General features: G+C 41.5%; 1 protein-coding gene across 1 annotated transcript; it reads right to left on the bottom strand.

Moving 5' to 3' along the window:
* Nucleotides 1-758: 758 nt before the first annotated feature.
* Nucleotides 759-14806, bottom strand: htra4 (HtrA serine peptidase 4). The gene is made up of 10 exons (XM_024003111.2): nucleotides 14291-14806; nucleotides 8098-8197; nucleotides 7651-7855; nucleotides 6231-6320; nucleotides 5968-6072; nucleotides 5632-5664; nucleotides 3681-3795; nucleotides 3420-3477; nucleotides 3039-3134; nucleotides 759-1287 (listed from the first exon to the last, which is right to left on the bottom strand). Exons 1-10 carry the CDS (start codon nucleotides 14709-14711, stop codon nucleotides 1122-1124), a joined length of 1389 nt encoding a protein of 462 aa, XP_023858879.1. The 5' UTR covers nucleotides 14712-14806; the 3' UTR covers nucleotides 759-1121.
* Nucleotides 14807-23950: the final 9144 nt, after the last annotated feature.

The raw sequence follows: 23950 nt of genomic DNA, 5'->3' as shown, positions 1-23950 counted from the left end.
CACCGCCAGCATTCAAAAGTGACCAAAACATCAGCCAGGAAGCATAGGAACTGAGAAGTGGTCTGTGGTCACCACCTGCAGAATCACTCCTTTTTTGGGGGTGTCTTGCTAATTGCCTATAATTTCCACCTTTTTGTCTATTCCATTTGCACAACAGCATGTGAAATTTATTGTCAATCAGTGTTGCTTCCTAATTGGACAGTTTGATTTCACAGAAGTGTGATTGACTTGGAGTTACATTGTGTTGTTTAAGTGTTCCCTTTATTTTTTTGAGCAGTGTAGTTTATGCTCATCAAGCCATTTCAGTGACCACTTGTGCCCTGTAGATGGGGGCAATTGCCATCATTTGGTGGCAAAGTCATGGTAGCCAAAATAATGGCCTGCCCATCATTTTTATACATGACCCTAAGCACGATGAGATGTTAATTGCTTAATTAACTACGGAACCAAACCTGTGTGGAAGCACCTGCTTTCAATATACTTTGTATCCCTCATTTACTCAAGTGTTTCCATTATTTTGGCAGTTACATGCACTTACAGTACTTAGAGGAAAGGAAAACCAGGTTTTAGAGCCAAGCACTATGAAGACTTTATTAAATGTCCACAAATGTCACATTTACCACTTCCAGAGGTAACACATTCTACATATCATGACTTAAAACACAAACCATACCTCTAGAACTGCCTATACAGACTAGAGCTGAATGTCTCGAAAGTACATTAGATTCTATAGTTCTGGCAGAGAAATGGGTGCGGCACAGTTCATAAGGGACTCCCATCACCACAATGTTGCATATTGTAACTACGTATATCGCTATGGGAGTACGTCAGAGCTAACACGTGCATGTATGGCATGAACCACATTCACTTGCAACATACAGGCACCATAAACAACTGATGTACAATGCATTTGGCACAACTGTTGTGATACAACAGTTTTTTTATATACAAAAATAAGACAATTGTCGTGGAAACATGGCACAATGGTTGTGTAAACATTTTGGTGCAGACAAACTGTTGGATCACAAATCAGTTGTATCGCCACCATTGTATCACAACCGTTGTGTCAAAACCTCCGTGTGTACGGGGGACACAATGAGTGGAGAGAGACAGGCAGCCACTCAGTCGATTTCCTCAGGGACAACCTTTATCATGACGTCTTCGTTAGCTCGCCGCACTACCACGGACAGCGGACTGCCTGACTGGACAGCATCACTCACCTCGTCTGTGGTCTGGATGGGTTGCCCGTTGATGCTGATTATAACATCATGGTTAATCATGCCAGCACTGCATGGGGAACATGCATTAGAAAACAATTAACACTACACACACCTAGCCTGCTCCCAGATCTGTTTGTGCTCTGGACAACTCCGTTGATTGCCGTCGTTGTCAAGCCAATGTTTAGCGTGACGACAAGGAGTTGGCATGACAGCACAAAGACTGGCACTCAGGCTCACACACCCTCGCTGTTATACAAACCTCAACCTTTCTCTGACTTCCCATCTTATACCCTAAAGGAACAAGCGTTGACCTTTAGACTAAGTTGCAGATGCTGTGTCTTGATCCAAGAGAGAGAGAGAGATGCCGGTGGCTTCAAATCCAACAGATAATAGGCCAATCAGTACCATTCACTATAGTTTTGTAGTGTTAGCCAGGCTGGCTTATTATTGGACCTAACATCTATTAGCCATTTTGATTGGCATTCAGATTCAGAAGCTTTTGTTTGAGAGGGCTGCTGCATGCATGTTTGTGTTCCATAGCTGTGGGGGCTACTTCCTGCTATTACCCACAACGACAACATATCACACAGAGCTATTGAGACGGATTTGAGCTCCTGACTGTTCTAGCTTTTTTTTTTTGCATGGGGTAAGAGGGGATGTGGTTGAAAGTAATAGGGCTCTGTTCAAAAGTAGTGCACTATGAAGGGTATAGGGTACCATTTGGGGCATGGCCAGGAAGAAGACGTAATCAGAAACCTGCCTGTGGGTGACTGCTGGCTGGAGTGTAGTAGAGACCTGGACCAGTCTAGTCTAATAGCCTTGATAACCACAGGCCTGTCATTCCGTTCCTTTGAAAATATCCTGATGCCTCCAAACCCCTTTTGTGCACAGCACTGTCTGCTAATCCATTTGACCAAGACCTAATGGATAAACAGACAAGCATCCTACTGCGCAGCACAAATCATACAGACTTGTTTCAGGTTGTGTCCAAAACCTTTTTAATAGTGAGTAGTGCTACTCTATCCTTCTCATATCCCATTAAAACTGCTTTGGTAATATGAATTTAATAACGTTCCTATTCAAAAAGCGCAATGTAACAGGTAATTGTCAGATTTAGGTCTGTACACCACTCAAATACACCAAACTATCATCTGTGAATAACATAGTAATGGTGGTATTGTCCCATTATCAGGCCTTCTGTGGGTGTTCCCACCATATGCCAATAATGAGAAGATGTCTAAACTTGACTCAGCGTGTGTCCTAAAATAGCCGCCTGTCCCGTCTGGCATCGGCACACATTTCAGCAAATAAACGCAGTGTCTAAATTAATTGTTTACAAGTGAACTTCAGCGAGTACCGTAAAGATTGTGCAAAATAAGATAAAGGAGAGCAATATCATTGCCATGGATGAGACAGCAGTCGGGTTGGACATGGTCGGCTTAACTACGGGGGATACAAGGCGCAACGAGGTGTGCGTGAGAGAATGGTGCTAAAGTGCAAAATCGCGTATGATCGACAGCCTAGTCTTTGCAAGTCTGATCTGCGATGGATTTGTTATTCTAATGTCTATACTGGTCACAATAAGCAGTGCGGTAGTCTTTTCAACATTTTATTGAGCAAAAGCTGTGTGCGTTAAGGAAATAGATCCCCGTCTCTAATAAGCGGCGGTTGTGTTAAGTGATTAGAAGCAAATGTCTGGGATATTAATTTAAGTTTTACGGTAGTGCACTACTTTTGACCAGGGCCCATAGGACTCTGATAAAAAGTAGTGCACTTTATAAGGATAGGGTGCAATTTGGGATGCAGCCTCAGTCTTACCTGGAGGCAGCTGTTCCTGGGATCACTTCATAAACGTACACTCCTGAGCTCACATCTGGGAAGCCGCTCTCCCGCTCCCTCAGATCTCGGATCAAACTGGGAGGAGGAAACGGAGGATATTACACACAGTATGGCAAGACTTGGAAATGGTCACACACAAGATTTTAGCCAGCAACATTTTGAGAAAGGCAACAATTTGACCGTTAACTTAATATAGATTGTGGTTTAATCGGGATCAGCATTTATGGTGCATAGTAAACCTGCCAGTAATAATGGCAAGGCCTGCGTCCACAATGGCACCCTATTCCCTATATAGTACACTACTTTTGACCTGGCCATGGAAAAGTGATACCTTCTGACCAGAAGCAGATCTTTACTCACTGAGTTGAGAGTTGAAGCATCCGGACACCCATGTATTTCTTTTTTGGCAGTGTCTTTCCTGATAAACACAGTAAAATAAGAACGGTTATAGAATACCAAATGACTGTATAGAATTGTGCCAAATAAGAATTTGATCTTAACTGACTTGACTAGTTAAATAAAATACAAATCAAAATCATCAGCAATCTGAACCAGAGAAGCTATCATGTAAATCATGGGGTATATTAGTGAAATAGGTAGTGAAGAATTAGTCAAACAAACCCTTGATTTGTCTGTCGTAGGAATCCGCAAGGAATTGCCGTATTCTGTCAGCAGGAATTGCAAAGGATATTCCTGCTGTGACCTTCAGAGTATTTATGCCAATGACATCCCCATCCTGGAAACAAGTCAAATTGAACATAACAAATTATGAATATAAACATAATTGTAGCATTAAAATATGAAAATATGCATCTGATATACAGTACCAGTCAAAAGTTTGGACACACCTACTCATTCAAGGGTTTTTCTTTATTTTTACTATTTTCTACATTAGAATAATAGTAAAGAAATCAAAACTATGAAATAACACATGGAATCATGAAGTAACCAAAAGTTTTAAACAAATCAAAATATATGTTATATTTGAGATTCTTCCAAGTAGCCACCCTTTGCCTTGATGACAGCTTTGCACACTCTTAGCATTATCTCAACCAGCTTCATGAGGTAGTCACCTGGAATGCATTTCAATTAACAAGTGTGCCTTGTTAAAAGTTAATTTGTGGAATTTTTTCCTTAATGCGTTTGAGCTAATCAGTTGTGTTGTGACAAGGTAGGGGTGGTATACAGAAGATTGCCCTATTTGGTAAAATACCAAGTCCATATTACATCTCCATGTGTCGTTCCCACCGTGAAGCATGGAGGAGGAGGTGTGATGGTGTGGGGGTGCTTTGCTTGTGACACTGTCAATGGTTTATTTAGAATTTAAGGCACACTTATCCTTAACCAGCATGGCTACCACAGCATTCTGCAGCAATACGCCATCCCATCTGGTTTGCACTTAGTGGGCTATCGTTTGTTTTTCAACAGGATAATGACCCAACACACCTCCAGGCTGTGTAAGGGCTATTTGACCAAGGAGAGTGATGGAGTGCTGCATCAGATGACCTGGCCTCCACAATCACTACCGACCTCAATTGAGATGGTTTGGGATGAGTTGAGCCACAGAGTGAAGGAAAAGCAGGCAATAAGTGCTCAGCATATGTGGGAACTCCTTCAAGACTGTTGGAAAAGCATTCCTCATGAAGCTGGTTGAGAGAATGCCAAGAGTGTGCAAAGCTGTCATCAAGGCAAAGGCTGGCTACTTTGAAGAATCTAAAATCTAAAATATATTTTGATTTGTTTAAAACTTATTTCAGATTCCATATGTGTTATTTCATAGTTTTGACGTCTTCACTATGCTACCATGTAGAAAATAGTAAAAATAAAGAAAAACCCTTGAATGAGTAGTCGTGTCCAAACTTTCGACTGGTACTGTACATTCATGGAATATGTACTTTCATTCAAGAAAGTTCCTTTGAACATGTCAGTCAACATTGTGTAATGTTCTGTTCTTTCCTGTGGTTCCAAGAATGTTCTGCTGTTCTGTTGTTTCCATGTGTGATGCTTAGCATGGTAATTCTCACTGAGTGAGGGAACAGAATGAAATGTGTACCCTTTTGGTGTATTTGAAAGTAAAGCAGTCTTTTTACAACATAAAGCTTGAGGCCACTGCTTTGATATATCCTATGTAATTGTGTACGCGTGCACAATTATGTTTTATGTAATTGCACTGCGCCAATGCAATGTTGTGCAAAAGCCTTATTTTATATACCACAAGGACTTAGATGGAAAAAATTATATAGCGGGTGAAGAAAGGCCTTAAGCTTCGTCAAGGGCGACTCTAGGAGAATTTTTCTGCTTTGAGATCAATAGGCAGACATAAGTCATCACTATTACAGGAGTCTGCAGATAAAGAATGTTTCCCGTGGCGGATTTTAAAACAACAGATGTCACAGTAAAACATAGAATGGGGACCTTGAGCAGTAAGCCATATATAGAAAACAGAATTATGTCCTTGCAAATCTTTCCGAAATAAAAAAAGGAAAGATACATAGCCTGCCTGCATTTCAAATGTGCTGATTTACATATTACAATCCTCTCAAATACAATATCAAGTAGTAAATCCCCTTACCAAGTTCACAAGTGGTCCCCCTGAGTTGCCATACTATAAAAGAACAGAGCAATAAACAAAAGGTAATGACAATTGTATTGCAGTGCAATGTTTAATCCAAAACAGAGACAAGAAGAGAAGATGGAGACATAAAGTATGTAATGATATGTAAAGAGATGCACATGCAGTAAAAAATACTGCTGCTTGACAGCCATGTTTCACGTTTGCATCCTAAATGGCACCCTATTCCCTATATGGTGAACTACTTTTGACCATGCATGGCCTATAGGGCTCTGGTCAAAAGTAGTGCACTAAACAGGGAATAGGGTGCCAGTTGAGTCACAGACTATGACTCACGTTGATGATGGCGTCCGTCTGGATGTACTCCATGTCAGAGTCTTTGAGTCCCAGCTCCAGGCCATTCCTATGGGCCGTGCTGATGATGCCTGTGGTGACCGTGTTCTGCAGGGGGAAGAAAATTCAAACAAAGCTTCAATTCCAACTAATATCCAAGTGAGTGCTGGCCTTTTTCATGTTTGTTGTGATCTATTTGTGGTTCCAATCATCCTTTCACGTGTTTACGCAAGAGGATAACAGTTGAGCATGTTCCCTCCCTTTACCTGCAGGGAGAAGGGACTGCCCACTGCCACCACAAACTCCCCAGGCCGAAGGTCAGACGAGTGGCCCAGCAGAAGCACCGGCAGTGGACTCTACAGAACAAGACAAACATAGAGATCATATAAATCACAAATCCACTGTTTCATGTTGCTAGGATATCAATGTTCATTCTAGTGTTCTGTTTAATTATGTGAAGATAGTGGGTTAGCATCGCTACTGCCTTCCTGAGACCTGTAGTACTGTCCCGGAACCCAGAAATGTTTGGGCTTTTCTTTAAGCCGTGTCCGAGCCAGAATGGCCCATAGAGCAGGAACCTGTTTCTGAAGCTTGAGGCAGTTTGATGTAAAGTACACCCCCTGAACAGGACGCTAGTTAGCTTTCCTGGGACAGTAGTATTGAAGGTGCTTCTGGAGTATGTTGTGTCAATAAGGCGTGGGTTTGAATCCCAGGTCTGCCATGGTAGAGATGGACTGTGTTGTAAAGGCAACTGTGGGCTTACTGACTGACACATTGCTGGTCCGGTTCATTGAGTCATCAGAGCTACTTCCTGATACTGTATATGCAGTAAGGAAAGACAAATCACCCACCAAAAAAGGGAAAGAGGCTTTTCAACTGCTCTGTTAATACATTGGCCCTATCAACAGAAGACCCTATAGCACTGAATCATCAGTAAAGCCAACAAGGCACTCTCACTCTAACCTTCACACCCAGCCTAAGCGTGTATCCGCATGCCTTTTCTTGTCGTGGGTTGAAGTATTTATATTGCTGGAATCTGACGATTACAGTTTGTTTCCATTGCCAGCCCCTCTAGGGCGTAAAGCCTTGTTCCATCACAACCTCACTTGCATGCACATTTTGGGGTCTGCTGCAGCCTATGACCGCTTACTGTCTACCATCACAACTCATTCAATCTCTTTCTACTGCGTTTGTAGTCTCCACGGAAGTTTCTAGTTTTCTGAAGTATATTGTGTAGTGATGAGCTGAGTCAAAATGATCAGTTGTATTGCCTGTATGGTTTGTCCCTGGCCTAGATTGGGTTTTAGTGGACTGTGTTCTGGCCAGGGATCCCATAAAGCCACACAAAGGAGCTGTTTACCCAAGCTCCTGTCGTTGCGGTGACAAATGTTTTAGTAACAGCACCACTTGCGAATACTTAAAAAAAAGGGCTGAAGCTGTGAATTTGTAAGACCAAAACAATAGCCCCTAGAGGAAAATTTGGCGACAAATTGACCATGTCAAGGAGTGGAATCCAATTTTGGTCAGGCGAAAGGTCCTCTGTCGCCTTTTTTATGTTAGTCACTGATGACAACCCAGTAGGCCAGTGGAAAACACCAAGCAACATTTTGTTTAAGGACCTGTGAAATGAGAGAAGGCCCTTGGAACAGCCTCATTTTAGGGAGGAGGAAAAGGAAGAGCACTCACATCCGACTCAATTTTGATGAGTGCAATGTCTAGCTTCGTGTCCACGTCCTTGACGGAGGCATCGAATTTGACACCGTTCTTCATCTCCACTTTGATTCTCTGCTTGTTGGAGAGAACGTGGGCGTTGGTGACAATCCAGCCGTCCTCTGACACGATGAACCCCGAACCACTAGAGACGGGGACTTCCTGGTTTGAAAATGCCAACCTGAGTGAAAAGACACAACAACCAATCAGGTTGCTTTCATCATCATACCAAAATATAAGGGAATCAGTTCCAATGAAGGGTTTGCGAAAAACACCCAGTCAACAAAATGCAGAGCTTGAAAATGAAGTATTGATCACAACTGTGTTAGACGCCTACTTCAATATGTTGCTGTAGAACGCATTGTATAGTACATTACTAACAGAAAGATTAAAGGGCTTCAATACTGTACTTGCTGCTTCTACCTCTTGAAAAGCTCTAGGTGCACCACAGCAGGGGCTATCTTATCCACCACATCGGCAATGAAGTTGAATTTGTAGCGGATACTTCCTGGGTCCAGGGAACCTGAGGGGACAAAATACAGAAAGACAGAAAGGAAGGTTTATTCATGTGAAACAAAGTTGATGCATATATTGGAGGTAGAATTTGCATACATTTCATATGTTCATGAGCTGTAAACATTTTCATATTTATTGGGATACTAGTATATGGATTTTTTTTAAATAGAAAAAGCATAACATCTGTCAGACTTTTTCCAGCAGTTAAAAAATAGTGGGAGGGCAAAGTGGTAGGATTTAAGCCCTCTCTGAGCCTGATACGGGTATGCCAATTCTGAGCTTTGGGTTTAGTGCATGGTCTCCTTATGAACACAATGACAAATACATGTATGATACAGGGAAGCACTTAAGGCAAGTAGTAGCATATCTTGGCATTTTTTAAATGTTTTCATTACAGTTGAAGGAACTTAGATCAGTAGGGATTTGCCCACAGGACCTGCGGGTCCTGACAGAGATCATTGCAGCACAGTCTGCATTTTTCATGCTATGGTTGGGAGCGGTCGGTCCGACAGACAACTTTGGGATGAAAATATTTAAGTTGTCCCGCAGATCATTTGGAAACAGAGACATTGTATTAAAATCATATCTTTGTTGCATTATTCACACACACTGTGAATTCGTTGCTTCAAGTTAAGTAGCCTACCTCTCCTCTCCTAATTGGGTGTGCGAGATCAAGTGTGCCTAGTACAGTTGAAGTCAGAAGTTAATATATCTTCACATGATCTCAGTATATACAGTATACACCCGTTCTGAAAGGCCCCAGAGTCTGCAACACCACTAAGCAAGGGGCGGCACCATGAAGACCAATGAGCTCTCCAAACAGGTCAGGGACAAAGTTGTGGAGAAGTACAGATCAGGGTTGGGTTATAAAAAAATATCCGAAACCTTGAACATCCCACGGAGCACCATTAAATCCATTATTAGAAAATGGAAAGAATATGGCACCACAACAAACCTGCCAAGAGAGGGCCGCCCACCAAAGCTCACGGACCAGGCAAGGAGGGCATTAATCAGAGAGGCAACAAAGAGACCAAAGATAACCCAGAAGGAGCTGCAAAGCTCCACAGCGGAGATTGGATTATCTGTCCATAGGACCACTTTAAGCCGTACATTCCACAGAGCTGGGCTTTATGGAAGAGTGGCCAGAAAAAAAGCCATTGCTTAAAGAAAAAAATAAGCAAACACATTTGGTGTTCGCCGAAAGGCATGTGGGAGAATCCCCAAACATATGGAAGAAGGTACTTTGGTCAGATGAGACTAAAATGGAGCTTTCTGGCCATCAAGGAAAATGCTATGTCTGGCGTAAACCCAACACCTCTCATTACCCCGAGAACACTATCCCCACAGTGAAGCATGGTGGTGGCAGCATCGTGCTGTGGGGGTGTTTTTCATCGGCAAGGACTTGGAAACTGGGCAGAATTGAAGGAATGATGGATGGCGCTAAATACAGGGAAATTCTTGAGGGAAACCTGTTTCAGTCTTCCAGAGATTTGAGACTGAGACGGAGGTTCACATTCCGGCAGGACAATGACCCGAATCATAGTACTAAAGCAACACTCAAATGGTTTAAGGGGAAACATTTAAATGTCTTGGAATGGCCTAGTCAAAGCCCAGACCTCAATCCAATTGAGAATCTGTGGTATGACTTAAAGATTGATGTACACCAGCGGAACCAATCCAACTTGAAGGAGCTGGAGCAGGTTTGCCTTGAAGAATTGGCAAAAATCCCAATGGCTAGATGTGCCAAGCTTATGGAGTCATACCCCAAGAGACTTGCAGCTGTAATTGCTGCAAAAGGTGGCTCTAAAAAAGTATTGACTTTGGGGCGGCGGTGAATAGTTATGCACGGTCAAGTTTACAGTATATTTGTCTTATTTCTTGTTTGTTTCACAAGAAAAAATATTTTGCATCTTCAAAGTGGTAGGCATGTTGTGTAAATCAAATGATACAACCCCCCACAAAATATATCTTAATTCCAGGTTGTAAGGCATCAAAATAGAAAAAATACCAAGGGGGGTGAATACTTTCGCAAGCCACTGTATCTTATATGCACAACGTGCCGACAGAATTTGATCTCTGTGCTGCTGACGGCAATTTTTTAAATTTGTATTCTACATTTTTTCTGATTTATTAGGGGGTGCTGCAGCACCTTTCCGCAGCTATGCTAGAGACCCTTGGAGCCTTCGGCCCCTATTCTGCTACCTGTTTGCTTGGATAGCTTGTCAGGTTGGTTTCCAGGGACCAAATTGATACCAGCAAGCTTGTGCCTGCTGAGCTCATGGCCTTGTTTGCCCACAAGGCAAATCAAGGTCTGAATGCAGCGAACACCCAGCCTGTAAGCCCACCTGATTGGCTGGCAGGAGGTGGAGGTACCTTTTATAGGCCACCTAGCTCTCCTCTTCTACTTAAAGGTTATTTATGACTCTCTTACTTTAGGCGAACTGGAAATCTTTGCCCCCCAAAACTATTCCCCTGCTGTTTCTCCTCTTCCCATTTATAGGGCATTTCTTCTCATGTAGGCTACAGCACGTTGCTCTCACACACACATTACCACATGTACTTTCCCTAAAGCTCCTGTGCACTACACCTTATCCTTAATGCATTCAGACACACGGTTTTGAGATTGATATTTGCATAGCAGCACAATGAACTAATCTCTGCGGAAACTTCTTTGAATGCAAATTTCAGCATGGCAAACAAAGGTACTCCTTTTGCCAAGACATATCCTTGACAGGACACCGAATATTTTTGCCTTGCACAAGGCTTCTTCACCCCCCCCCCCCCCCAAAACAACTTCTTATAAGCTACTAGTGCACTCTTTAAAATCTATGCCATTTTACAAACATATCACAATGTTTAACACTTTCTACCTAAGATGATTATGAGAACTGGGTGCATTCTCCTGGTGCTGTCAGAAGCCTGGGCTCTTTGGGAGACTGAGGTTGTGTCCAACATGGTACCCTATTCCCTATACAGTGAGTATACCAAACATTAGGAACACCTTACTAATATTGAGTTGCATCCTCCAGAACAGCCTCAATTCGTCGGGGCATGGACTCTACAAGGTGTTTAAAGCGTTCCACAAGGATGCTGGCCCATGTTGACTCCAATGCTTCCCACAGTTGTGTCAAGTTGGCTGGATGTCTTTTGGATGGTGGGAAATTCTTGATACACACTGGAAACTGTTGAGCGTTTGTCAAACCGGTGCGCCTGGCACCTAGTACCATACCCCGTTCAAAGGCACTTAAATATTTTGTCTTGCCGATTCACCCTCTGAATGGCACACATATACAATCCATGTCTCAATTGTCTCAAGGCTTAAAAATCCTTCTTTAACCTGTCCCCTCCCTTTCATCTACACTGATTGAAGTGGATTTAACAAGTGACATCAATAAGGGATCATAGCTTTCACATGTATAGTCTCTGTCATGTAAAGAGTATAGTGCATTACTTTTGACCATTTGGGACGCAGCCTGAGAGATTGACTTGAGGGAGGCCATGGAGTGCACTGCATCTGTTCATGGATACTGTCCCTAGGCTCCACTGCCAAACCCTGATTGATGGTCAGAGCTTGGAATGCCTTGAACAATATAAAAATACTGGGTGCACTGCACACATCACAAATTTTGTATTTCAGATAACATGCACTTTGAATGGATTCCTCTGGATATTACTTGGAAAAGATTCAGCTTGTTTATTTTCTCATTTTGAGATATAATTATATTTAAAATTGTGATTCAATTATTTAACAATACTAGAATAACTTTGGTGAACGTGCCATCCATCACTGTGATGTGTCAGTAGTGATGGGGAAGAAAAAAAAATCAATATTATCAAAAATCAATCGTATTGTTTTGGCTATCGCAATATTATTTTTTTGCGCTAATTGGCTGTACCTGCAACAAAACTCCAGTATTTTTATTTCATAGCTTGTACTCCATATTTTTAAACAGGGAGACAATTTGTTTTCAACACTTGTATTTCTATGACTGATCTAAACTCGCTTTCTCCAGGCTCTCTGTTGTCCCTCTGCAGCAGACATGGTGAGCAAAATGTTTGGAGCATCGAATCGCAATAACATCACATTATCGATACATATAGAATCGTGAGAATCGCAATACATACTGTAACGCCACTTTAGTATCGTGATGAAACCGTATCGCGAGGCCCCAGCCCTACATTTCTAGCCATATTAGACTGTTATACTCCTGTATGTTAGGCTACGAATCAACTAGAATCTCTGTCACGAACCCACAGAGACATAAAGCATAAAAAAAACACATCGCCTACAGCTTTTATACAATGAGCAAAGAAAAAACTGTCAACACATTCCGCATGGCTACTTATTCAGGCTGGTGTTATTACTAAGAAAAGTTAAAGAGAGGTGATGAAATATTGTGTTAACACCTTTCTTGCCTGTAGTGTACGTCTGAGGCCGTATGTATCAAGTTACTCAGAGTAGGAATGTTGATCAAGGATCAGGTCCCCCGTCAATGTAATTAAAAGAAAATTGTGATCTAAAAGGCAAGACTGATCCTAGATCTGCACTCGCATCACTACTCAACACTACTCTGACACACTTTATTAATACAGGCTCTGTAACTGAGTAAAGTGTTGAATGTTGCTGCAAAGGTAGTCGACACAGCTCTGTTTCGTACACATCTTTGGCTCCCATGTGGAGGAATCCTGTCATGCAGTGAAATCTGAAGTACTGTCCTCTCTACGGTTGCTCTCTTAACCCCTCCACATGCTCCAAGCCTTTTATAGGCTGCTTCTCATTCAGGTGATTACTCAGTCCAATCACCTCATTCTTGTGCCAGTCCGTTAAACATTATGTGACACCCTCCAAAGCACACAGTAATTGGAAGCCATGTGGTTTGCACACCTGCTTTTCTCAGAAACCAGGAGGGGATCTAATGCATGGTGAATTTCTTATTTTCTCCATACACATTCTACTGTGGGTATAGCAACAATATGTAACCACTTGCTATGAGTAATAGGCCTAGATTGTGTTGCAATGGACACATTTCCGTTTAGGCATAACAACAGTTTTGTCAATAATAATGAAACCATTACCATGTCTAACACTTTCTGGCTGGCACAACATGGAACAGCAAACTGTAAACTGGCATTTGTTATCGTCTCAGATCCATCAAGATATCAACAGCTTGATCATGGAGCAAGTACAGAGTCCCAGTACCAGATCATTCACTCCTGCTCTCTTTGACTACTATGCCTGTGTACAATTCACCATCTCAAACCGTGCTAGAAAGTAATAGCCTACATCCCGAATGCCTCCATATTCCCTATATAGTTCCCATAGGGCTCCGGTCAAAAGTAGTGCACTATATAGGGAATAAGGTGCCATTTGGGATGGACCAACATAACATATAGGCCTATGATTATGACCAAAAATCGATTGAATATGCTCAGGATCCGTGCTAGACGAGGAAAGAAAAAAAACAGGGTTTGTCTGATTGTATTGTAAACAACATCTACCCTAATGCATTTTGCATTTTAGCGTCGTATGGCATGTTAACAGGATCAACCTTTATCAAATAAAGTTGATCTGTCGATCCTTTATTCAATGAAATAATGTTTTATTGGTGGGGGCTTGGTTGGAAGGGATGTAGTAGTTCTGCCAAGGCTCTGGCCAGGGTGTTTTTTCTCTATTGGAGAAAACAATTTCATCAAATTTTCCCTTACATAATTGGATCAGAGAGAGAATGAAAGGTGAAGCATTCTTCAGTAGGCTGTAAAACAAGATGATGGCTTGACCTTAGAGAGAAGCAGCAGTTTAACCTTCCTACTTAGTAGGTTAATTACAATCCCTGACATACAGGATGTAGACTACATCCTGTAGGCTTACACATTGCAGTAGAGCACAAATACCCATGTTGGGTCAACTTGACAAGTAGTTAGGACTGTACAATCGATTTATTCAACAATTAGGATTGTACAATCCAGTTATTCAACGAAGAAAATACATAAAGAAAACATAAACTAATGTCTTGATAACAATAGGCTACTTTGGATGGTTGACTGGAGATTAATACATGTAGGCTATGAAACTTTTCTTCCTTTGGCCCTCAATACTCACCCGAATCACAGTGGCCTTTCTGAATCAAGATGACCGGGGGATTTATACTGAGTTCTGCTATTTTGTTCTCGGCTCTCAAACGGCACATAGTGGGGTAAGTCCTTCCATCACTTCCACACACCGGCTCTGCAAGGGTGCAAACGCATGAACCGCGAACTCTGCGCTTTCCCGCTGGATATTCGCATGTCATCCCCTCGCCACAAAGGCCAATACCGCGCTCCCCGCAAATGTCACCTTCTCCAGACGCGCATACTGTGCAGCATCCGCAGCTGTCCTTCACTACACCGTAGTAACACCGTGATTCAGGTGCGACAGGACAGCGGGAGCCATCACAGACTTCCGGACACGGAGTTTGTCTCTTGCGAAGTAACCGCGCATGAACCACAGAGGCGAAGATAATGCAAACCACAAACTTTATCATGTTCAAAAAAAAGCTGATAACTCTTGTAAATTCAATTTGTAACCAAACAATGAACAAGGTCAAGTCCTCCTGCCCGTTTTGCGTATACCTGTCTATATCACCAATTTTATCTAAATGATGCCTTATTTGAAAATAAAATGCATGTGCAAAATGTGCATTCAGAATCCACAGCTTCAGGTTGGTCTAGTTTGCAGTTTAGTCTAAGTCTAAATGTCTTGTAACTGTGTTTCCAGTAGCAGCAGTCTGATTTTGAGCTCCACTCTTGCTTAGTCTTTTAAGTCCCCCAAGTGAACTCTCTGGAATGCAGCTGTGTGACTTTATGTAGAGGATTTGAAGAGACCCACAAGGAAGGAGCACCCTTTCAGTTTTCAGTACAGCTGTCTCCTGTGTGAATGATCAACAACACTCACATCAATGTAACTCACTTGATGACATATGACAGCATAAACCTACTTTTTTGTGATCATTTTGAAGATGTATAAATTACAATTTCAGTGGGTTGGTTAAACATGTCAGCATAATATACCAGCCTGGTCTATTTAGTATAGTGTATGTTACTTGATGTTAGGTCACATTACATTGATTAGATGTAACATAGTAAATACGGAACACTTAAATTACACTGAATAAAAATATAAAAACGCAACATGCAACAATTTCAAAGATTTTACTGAGTTACAGTCAAATGAAATAAATTCATTAGGCCCTGATCTATGGATTTCACATGACTGGGAATACAGATATGCATCTGTTGGTTACAGATACCTTAAAAAATAAAGTAGGGGGGTGGATAAGAAAACCAGTCAATATCTGGTGTGACCACCATTTGCCTTATGCAGTGAATAGAGTTCATCAGGCTGTTGATTGTGGTCGGTGGAATGTTCTTCCACTCCTCTTCAATGGCTGTGCGAAGTTGCTGGATATTGGCTGAAACTGGAACACGCTGTCGTACACGTCGATCCAGAGCATTCCAAACATGCTCAATTGGCTACATGTCTGGTTAGTAAGCAGGCCTTCCAGGAATTGTGTACATGGGACCGTGCATTATCATGCTTAAACATTAGTAAATGGTGGCGGACGAATGGCACGACAAATGGGCCTCAGGATCTCATCACTGTATCTCTATGCATTAAAATTGCCGTCAATAAAATGCAACTGTGTTCGGTGTCCGTAGCTTATGCCTGCCCATACCATAACCCCACCGCCACCATGGGTTCACAACGTTGACATCAGCAAACCGTTCGCCCATACGATGCCATACACTCTGTCTGCTATCTGCCCTGTACAGTTGAAATCGGGATTCATCCATGAATAGCACACTTCTTCAGCATGCCACTGGCCAAAGGTAAGCATTTGCCCACTGAAGTCGGTTATGACGCCAAACTGCAGTCAGATCAAGACCCTGGTGAGGACGATGAGCACGCAAATGAGAAATTCTTATGTTGTGCAAACCCACAGTTTCATCAACTGTCCGGGTGACTAGTCTCAGATGAACCTTGGCGTGATCCTGGACAACACCCTGTCGTTCTCAACTAACATCAAGGTGGTGACCCGTTCCTGTAGGTTCATGCTCTACAACATTCGCAGAGTACGACCCTGCCTCACGCAGGAAGCGGCGCAGGTCCTAATCCAGGCACTTGTCATCTCCCGTCTGGATTACTGCAACTCGCTGTTGGCTGGGCTCCCTGCCTGTGCCATTAAACCCCTACAACTCATCCAGAACGCCGCAGCCCGTCTGGTGTTCAACTTTCCCAAGTTCTCTCACGTCACCCCGCTCCTCCGCTCTCTCCACTGGCTTCCAGTTGAAGCTCGCATCCGCTACAAGACCATGGTGCTTGCCTACGGAGCTGTGAGGGGAACGGCACCTCCGTACCTTCAGGCTCTGATCAGGCCCTACACCCAAACAAGGGCACTGCGTTCATCCACCTCTGGCCTGCTCGCCTCCCTACCTCTGAGGAAGTACAGTTCCCGCTCAGCCCAGTCAAAACTGTTCGCTGCTCTGGCACCCCAATGGTGGAACAAACTCCCTCACGACGCCAGGTCAGCGGAGTCAATCACCACCTTCCGGAGACACCTGAAACCCCACCTCTTTAAGGAATACCTAGGATAGGATAAAGTAATCCTTCTAACCCCCCCCCCCCTTAAAAGAGTTAGATGCACTATTGTAAAGTGGTTGTTCCACTGGATATCATAAGGTGAATGCACCAATTTGTAAGTCGCTCTGGATAAGAGCGTCTGCTAAATGACTTAAATGTAATGTAAATGTAATGATCCCCCAGGTGAAGAAGCCAGATGTGGAGTTCCTGGGTTGGTGTGATTACGCGTGGTTTGGATGTACTGCCAAATTCTCTAAAATGACATTGGAAGCAGCTTATGGTAGAGAAATTAACATTAAATTATCTGGCAACAGCTCTGGTGGACATTCCTGCAGTCAGGAATCTCCTGAGACATCTGTGGCATTGTGTTGTGTGACAAAACTGCCCATTTTAGTGTGGCCTTTTATTGTCCCCAGCACAAGGTGCACCTGTGTAATGATCTTGCTGTTTAATCAGCTTCTTGATATGCCACACCTGTCAGGTGGATGGATTATATTGGGAAAATGCTCACTAACAGGGATGTAAACAAATGTGTGCACAAAATTTGAGAGAAACTTTTTGTGCGTATGAATTTTTGTTCAGTGTAGTATGATATTTTATGTTTGTTATGAACAGTAGGTTACATATAATGCGATCGTCTAGTAACCCAAAGGTTTTATGTTCGAATCTCAACATGGACAACTTTAGCATTTTATCTAACTAGCAACTTTGCAACTACTTACTACTTAGCATGCTAGCTAACCCTTCCCCTAACCCTTTAACCTAACTTCTAACCTTAACCCTAACCATAATCCATAACCTAACGTAGCATATCATACTAAAGCAATCAAACGTAATATATCATACTAAACAGATCAAATGTGATCTATTTAATAAGTGACATCAATAAGGCATCATAGCCTTCACCTGGATTCACCTGGTCCGTCTATGTCATTGAAAGAGCAGGTGTTCTTAATGTTTTGTACTCTCAGTGTATGACCGCTATTGCATTGGTAGGCCAATTTTATGCAAACTAACATAAAGTAACATATACTAAATGGAGTGGCAGGATTTTTGGAAAATATTAAATGTTTTGCTCTGGGACCAGGTTCCAGCATTGGCCTGCATTTCAGATTACGTTTGATTGATCAAGGCAAGATATGAGCTGCATATTATCTGGACTTTAAAAAGGCAAACACATACAAAAAGTACAAATAAAGTAAAGTAACAATGTTTGGAACTTTATATAAGTGATCTAATTCTTTCCCACATAAAGCTCTCACTTTACCACTAATGGCTTATTCATCTACCAAATGTCACCACCCYAAACAATACAATCCATCACACACATCCACATTCTTGTTATGAGCAAGGACTATGTATTTAAAGGGATACTTTAGGATTTTGGCAATGAGGCCCTTTAGCAGATACCCATAGACTTCCAGTCATTGCGCTAACGCCAGTTAGCGTTGGCTCACAAAACTACCTCTAACTTCCTTCACATTGGACACAGACATACAAATGGTATCAAAGAGTTGATCTCACATGTATAAAGGGCCAAAATCATTGCCAAAATCCCGAAGTATCCCTTTAACCTAGCCTGAAATACCTGCAGTGTCATTTAGTACAAGGCTGGGTTTTTATCTAGTTGGCAGCTGCTAATATAAAGATGGATGTGGGAAGTGTCCTTCCTATGTAGGCCTAGGAGGAGACCCTATACTCTGCATTAAAAAGAGCCAGTCCTAGGTTTGATGCAAGGGAGTGAAACCCACCTGGTGTATTCCAAGCATGTAATTCTTGGAGCAGATACAAAGCAATGCTTTTTGGAGAGAACAGCTCAGTGTATGAATATAGGCTGTTTTAGTTGTCACTGAGAAAATTTTTGTGGTAATTTTATTCACATTATTAGCTTACATTTAAAAAGGAAATGTGTGATGGCGGCAGGAATGCTCAAGTTCAAGCATCGCTCTCCCCCGCACTTGAGCCGAAATTATAGGCCCTAATATGTCAACCTTTCCACTGGTTTTAACGTATGTAGGCCTAGGCTACAATTGGAAAATGATCTCCATTGTTAGCAAGTTATGCTGGTATCTTTGTAGCTCCAGTGAAATCCTTTTCTTTCAGTTTGTGCATTCATTTTAAGTGATACTTGCGTTTGTCTCGCTTGCTGCTTCTCAGAGCGCCACTCGTGGCACATCCACGCTCTACTAAAGATGCCTGCGGACATGTACGCACCCCTTTTACCCGCTGGTTCTGTTATTTTGTCATTCTTAATTTCATTTAACGAGATCTCTCGTTTTGGGAATGTAACTGTGAATACTATGTGATGTTATGATAGACCTCTATCATAACATCAGGGGGACGGACCCTGATTCATTTCCCCATAGTCTTTGACCAACGAGCCATGGCTAACTCATTTCCGTTTTTTAGGAGTACAAGCTGGGGAGTTCTATTCTGGCTATGGGATAAATAAAGAAAACAAAACAATATTTTTGGTCAATGTCGCTCAGGATCACTTTTTGAAGTGAATTAAGTCCCCTTTTGTCTATATATAAAAAAAGTGTTTACTCTCTTTAAATGACAATTGTTTTAACACACAACTATTTACTTAAAATTTTGAAAAATAAATGATAGTATAATCAAATGGTAGTAAATGAGCTTTTTAGTACTAATGTAGATTGTATTTTGGGAAAAAAGCTGCACCTTATATATAAACAAATATATATTTAGCTAATTAACTGTATTTTTGCTAACACAGCAGTCTGTTTTGGTAAAGAAAAAAATGGGATAACATTAATTAATGTCTATGATAGGAAATAAGTTGGTATTTGCTATTGCTTTGTACAATAGATTCTTCTTGGGGTCAAAATTACATTTGAATATTTTGTTACTTTACAGCCTTAGTCTAAAATGGATTGAATAGTTTTCCCCCTGATAAATCTACACATAATACCCTATGATGACAAAGCAAAAACAGGTTTTGACATTTTTGCAAATGTATAAAATAAAATAAATAAAAAACGGAAATATCACATTCACATAAGTATTAAGACCCTGTACTTTGTTGAAGCACCTTTGGCAGCGATTACAGATTCAAGTTTTCTTGGGTATGACGCTACAAGCTTGGCACACCTGTATTTGGGGAGTTTCTCCCATTCTTTTATGCAGATCCTCTCAAGCTCTGTCAGGTTGGATGGAGAGCGTCACTGCACAGCTATTTTCAGGTCTCCCCAGAGATGTTCGATCGGGTTCAAGTTCGGGCTCAGGTTGGGCCACTCAGGGACATTCAGAGACTTGTCCCGAAGCCACTCCTGTGTTGTCTTGGCTGTGTGCTTAGGGTTGTTGTCCTGTTGGAAGGTGAACCTTCGTCTGAGGTCCTGAGCGCTCTGGAGCAGGTGTTCATCAAGGATCTCTCTGTACTTTGTGCCGTTCATCTTTCCTTCAATCCTGACTAGTCTCCCAGTCCCTGCCGCTGAAAAACATCCCCACAGCATGATGCTGCCACCACCATGGGATGGTGCCAGGTTTCCTCCAGACGTGACGTTTGGAATTAAAGCCAAATAGTTAAATCTTGGTTTCATCAGACCAGAGAATCTTGTTTCTCATGGTCTGAGAGTCCCATAGGTGCCTTTTGGCAAACTCCAAGCAGGCTGTCATGTGCCTTTTACTGAGAGTATGGCTTCCATCTGTCCACTCTACCATAAAGGCCTGATTGGTGGAGTGCTGCAGAAATGGTTGCCCTTCTGGAAGGTTCTCCTATCTCCACAGACGAACTCTGGAGCTCTGTCAGAGTGACCATTGGGTTCTTGGTCAAGGGGTCTAAATACTTTACGAATGCACTGTAGAACCCCAAAGAACCCTTTCTTCTATGAGTGTACAGTATATGGTCACCATGTGGAAATGCAAGACAGAACCTCTACTCATCCATAAGCCACATTGTAAGAAGGAAAACTTTGATGTTTCTATGTTGAAATAAGCATCACTCATTTTGTCAAAATGTTACATTATCTGCCATTGCACACGTGGAATTTAGTTTGGGGGAAAAATGCATTCTGATTGGCTGGGCCTGGCCAGTCATGTGAAATCCATAGAATAGGGCCTAATTTATTTATTTCTATTAACTGAGTTCCTTATATGAATATGAACTGTAACTCAAGTAAACATTTAGAAATTCTTGCAGGTTGCGTTTATATTTTGATTCAGTATATATACCCACCTTGAGGGTTCTATCCCTACCCGAGAGTGTAATGGGGATTTTAGAAAACAGCTACAAAAAGAGTACCCAGTCACATCAAACTCTGAAATGACTGCTAACATTCCCTTTTAATTTCTTCAAGCTGTTTTGCGTCGACATTTATATCCATATGAATGATGCTGCTGCATGATTTCACAGTTGGCAGGGGGAAGATTGAATTCCTATTTTCTTGCTGAGGTCTGAGTGGCAAACAGCTAGGTTCATACAAACCTGTGCTGTTGCAATCTAAATGCTAGCTAGAAGCAAGAGGAAATCATGTGTTTAAAGTGGAACTGACAGCGTTTAGCAACATGAAATCTTATTCAACTCTGTTCATATTCTTCCAAGGAAGAATTACACTTTATTTTTTCTGACAAGCAAGCACTTAGATATGGTCGTTTTCACAAATTCTTAGGTTTGGGGAATGACGCATTTGTGAAAATTCTACAGAAATATAGTGGGAAAGCAGCTGTGCGTTTGGACAATTAATAGACACTGCAGCAATTAAAAGCGAATAAAAACATCTGATTCGCCCAGGATGGAGTCTAAGCAGACCCGTGCGCCATAGCCAATTAGAGCTACAGCAGGTCTTTATGCAAATAAGCCATTTGGCACAGTGGCCTGCCATCATTCACTTTGAACTGGACTGTGTGTTTACAGGCAGTAGCAACAGCGTGACTTTAGATCATTAGAACCACAAAATACATGGAACCATTTCGGTTCAGTGAAGAAGATCCTCTAGGGTTCTGATCGGAAGCAAGCGATGGAGCCCTTTTGGTTCTACAAGGAACCTTTTTTTCTAATAGTGTAGGTATGATTATGCAATAGCATAATTATAGGTAGGTGTGTAAGAGCGAGAGAGATATGAGGGCACAGACAGAGCTGAACTGAGGTGAATTTGGATTCTATTACTATCTACAGTGACTGTGCTGTGAGCAGGAGATAAATGGCTTAGTCATGGCACTGGCACGTAGGTCATGTTCAAGGCTGAGCGCTCACATAGGGATAGTTTAATTAAATTGTTTCAGTGGCAGTACACCATAGCAGGGCCTGCATTTTCAACAAATGAAGCCAAAACAGACAGTTACCATCAGCCAGGTTTAGCTAGCTCTGAATCAAGTGATGTAGTACAAAAAGTAGGCTTACTTACTTAGTTGTTTTAGTCAGCAATGATGAAGAAAGATTTAGCAATGTTAACTTACTTTTTTAAAAGTAAGTTAACACTATAATATGGACAGACAAATCCCCATGATCTTCGAGGAGCTCCACTTTAAAGAGCCAAACATAATCTCATGACATTGATCATGCCCTGATGGTGGTTAAAAGGGGAGACATGTAAAGCTAAGAACTTGAAAAGGTTATATGGAGACCACAGGAGTTTGGTGGCACCTTAATTTGGGAGGACAGTCTCGTAGTAATGGCTGGAGCAGAATCAGTGGAATGGTATCAAATACATCAAACACATGGTTTCCAGGTGTGTGATGCTATTCCATTTGCTCCGTCCTCCCCTCAGCAGCCTCCTGCGTTTGTGACATGGGGCAACACAACTTGTCACAATGCCTTTCAAATTCACTTTGCCACAACTAATTTAGAATCCTCTAACTTGTGTGTACAACAGTAAGTGGGGATGCATTATGTAAGAAATGCATWAAAAAAAATACATTGTAGAGTTCTTTACAGTTCATTCATTCTTTGTCATGTTTGTTGAGTGAATGTCTCAATTCACCATACAATTGTGTCTGTGAGTCATACAGTTCCTAAGTACACTGCTACAGTGCACTCACTCACTCATTTGACTTGATTTTCATTTCCCTAGCTAGCAAGATACCAAAATAATTAATATAATCTTCAAACCTCTGATAAATCAAGTCCTTTTAACATGAAAGATACAGTATTTGTTGAGAACCATCTTTGATATTGTGGACAATCATTATGATATGCTTTACACCTTTGAAGTACAGAAGCTAAAGTTGAATTTCACCTCAGAAAGTTGCTCCTCAACTTTTAATGTCAGCATAATATATAATATATGTGATGGCAGGCATGTGTTTTAACAATAGAAAGCAGTCGCACAATGTTTTTCAGTTGTCAAATTATTTGTTTGATTGAAAAAGACATGGAATGTCCATTTGTATAGTTAGTTACCCATCATTGTCCTCCACCTCTGTCCATTTCAGTCCTCCCCACGTCTCTTAACAATAAATTACTCATAACACAACCTCAATATTTTGTACCCAATTTTCAGACTTTATGAAGCCCAAATATGGCATCCTTAACATATTCATAATACTGCACCAGACTAATGTCTGCAAGCTTTATCCTTGTCCACCAAACTTTGAGGAGTGTTATTTGACGAACACTGTCTATTTTTCATAGAAGCACTGGCATGTACTGTGCAGACAGTGAACCCATTAGCGTCAAATATGCTTCAGTGTTTCTCATGTCTTTGCCTGCTTTTGGTCAATTTTTAGATGCCTTACGATTTCATATTGACCTTTGTGTTTACCTTTGAAAAAGGTTCATTGTTAGTATATCAGTTCATTGGAAATTGTATGTTTGTGTGCATTATATTTGACATTATATTGTTGAAATCCTGGTAAAATTAAGGTTAAGAGAAAAAACATATTGCTTTTATTTAACCAGGAAAGTTTAACCAGGAAAGTCATTGAGGACACATTCGTTTTTACAATAGTGACCTAAGACGATATATGGTGAAACATATTGTTGTTTGATGAAAGCTATAAACTACACAGGTAGCTGGTAGGTAGTTTTTTTCTGGGCTCATTTTTAATGACATTGATGTGCTAAAAGGCTTCCAACATCCTTTATTGGGAACTTAGATTTCCTCTTTATTAGGCTGCACCAGATGGACAGAACAAAACAGTCTTATCTTCCTCCGGTTCTAATTCGTCTAACAGGAGAGTCCTTTG

This window comes from Salvelinus sp. IW2-2015, linkage group LG15 (genome assembly GCF_002910315.2).
Source record: "Salvelinus sp. IW2-2015 linkage group LG15, ASM291031v2, whole genome shotgun sequence".
In the NCBI taxonomy this organism is placed as follows: Eukaryota; Metazoa; Chordata; class Actinopteri; order Salmoniformes; family Salmonidae; genus Salvelinus; species Salvelinus sp. IW2-2015.
This window is presented reverse-complemented; position numbering and strand designations above follow the sequence as displayed.

Excerpts from the sequence above, each read along its gene's own strand:
- htra4 (XM_024003111.2), bottom strand. The coding sequence starts at position 14,711 with ATGATAAAGTTTGTGGTTTGCATTATCTTCGCCTCTGTGGTTCATGCG. Across the intron at positions 3,796-5,631 it reads GGGGACCACTTGTGAACTTG|GATGGGGATGTCATTGGCAT; the intron begins GTAAGGGGATTT and ends ACTTGTTTCCAG. Across the intron at positions 1,288-3,038 it reads CCAGGAACAGCTGCCTCCAG|TGCTGGCATGATTAACCATG; the intron begins GTAAGACTGAGG and ends TTCCCCATGCAG.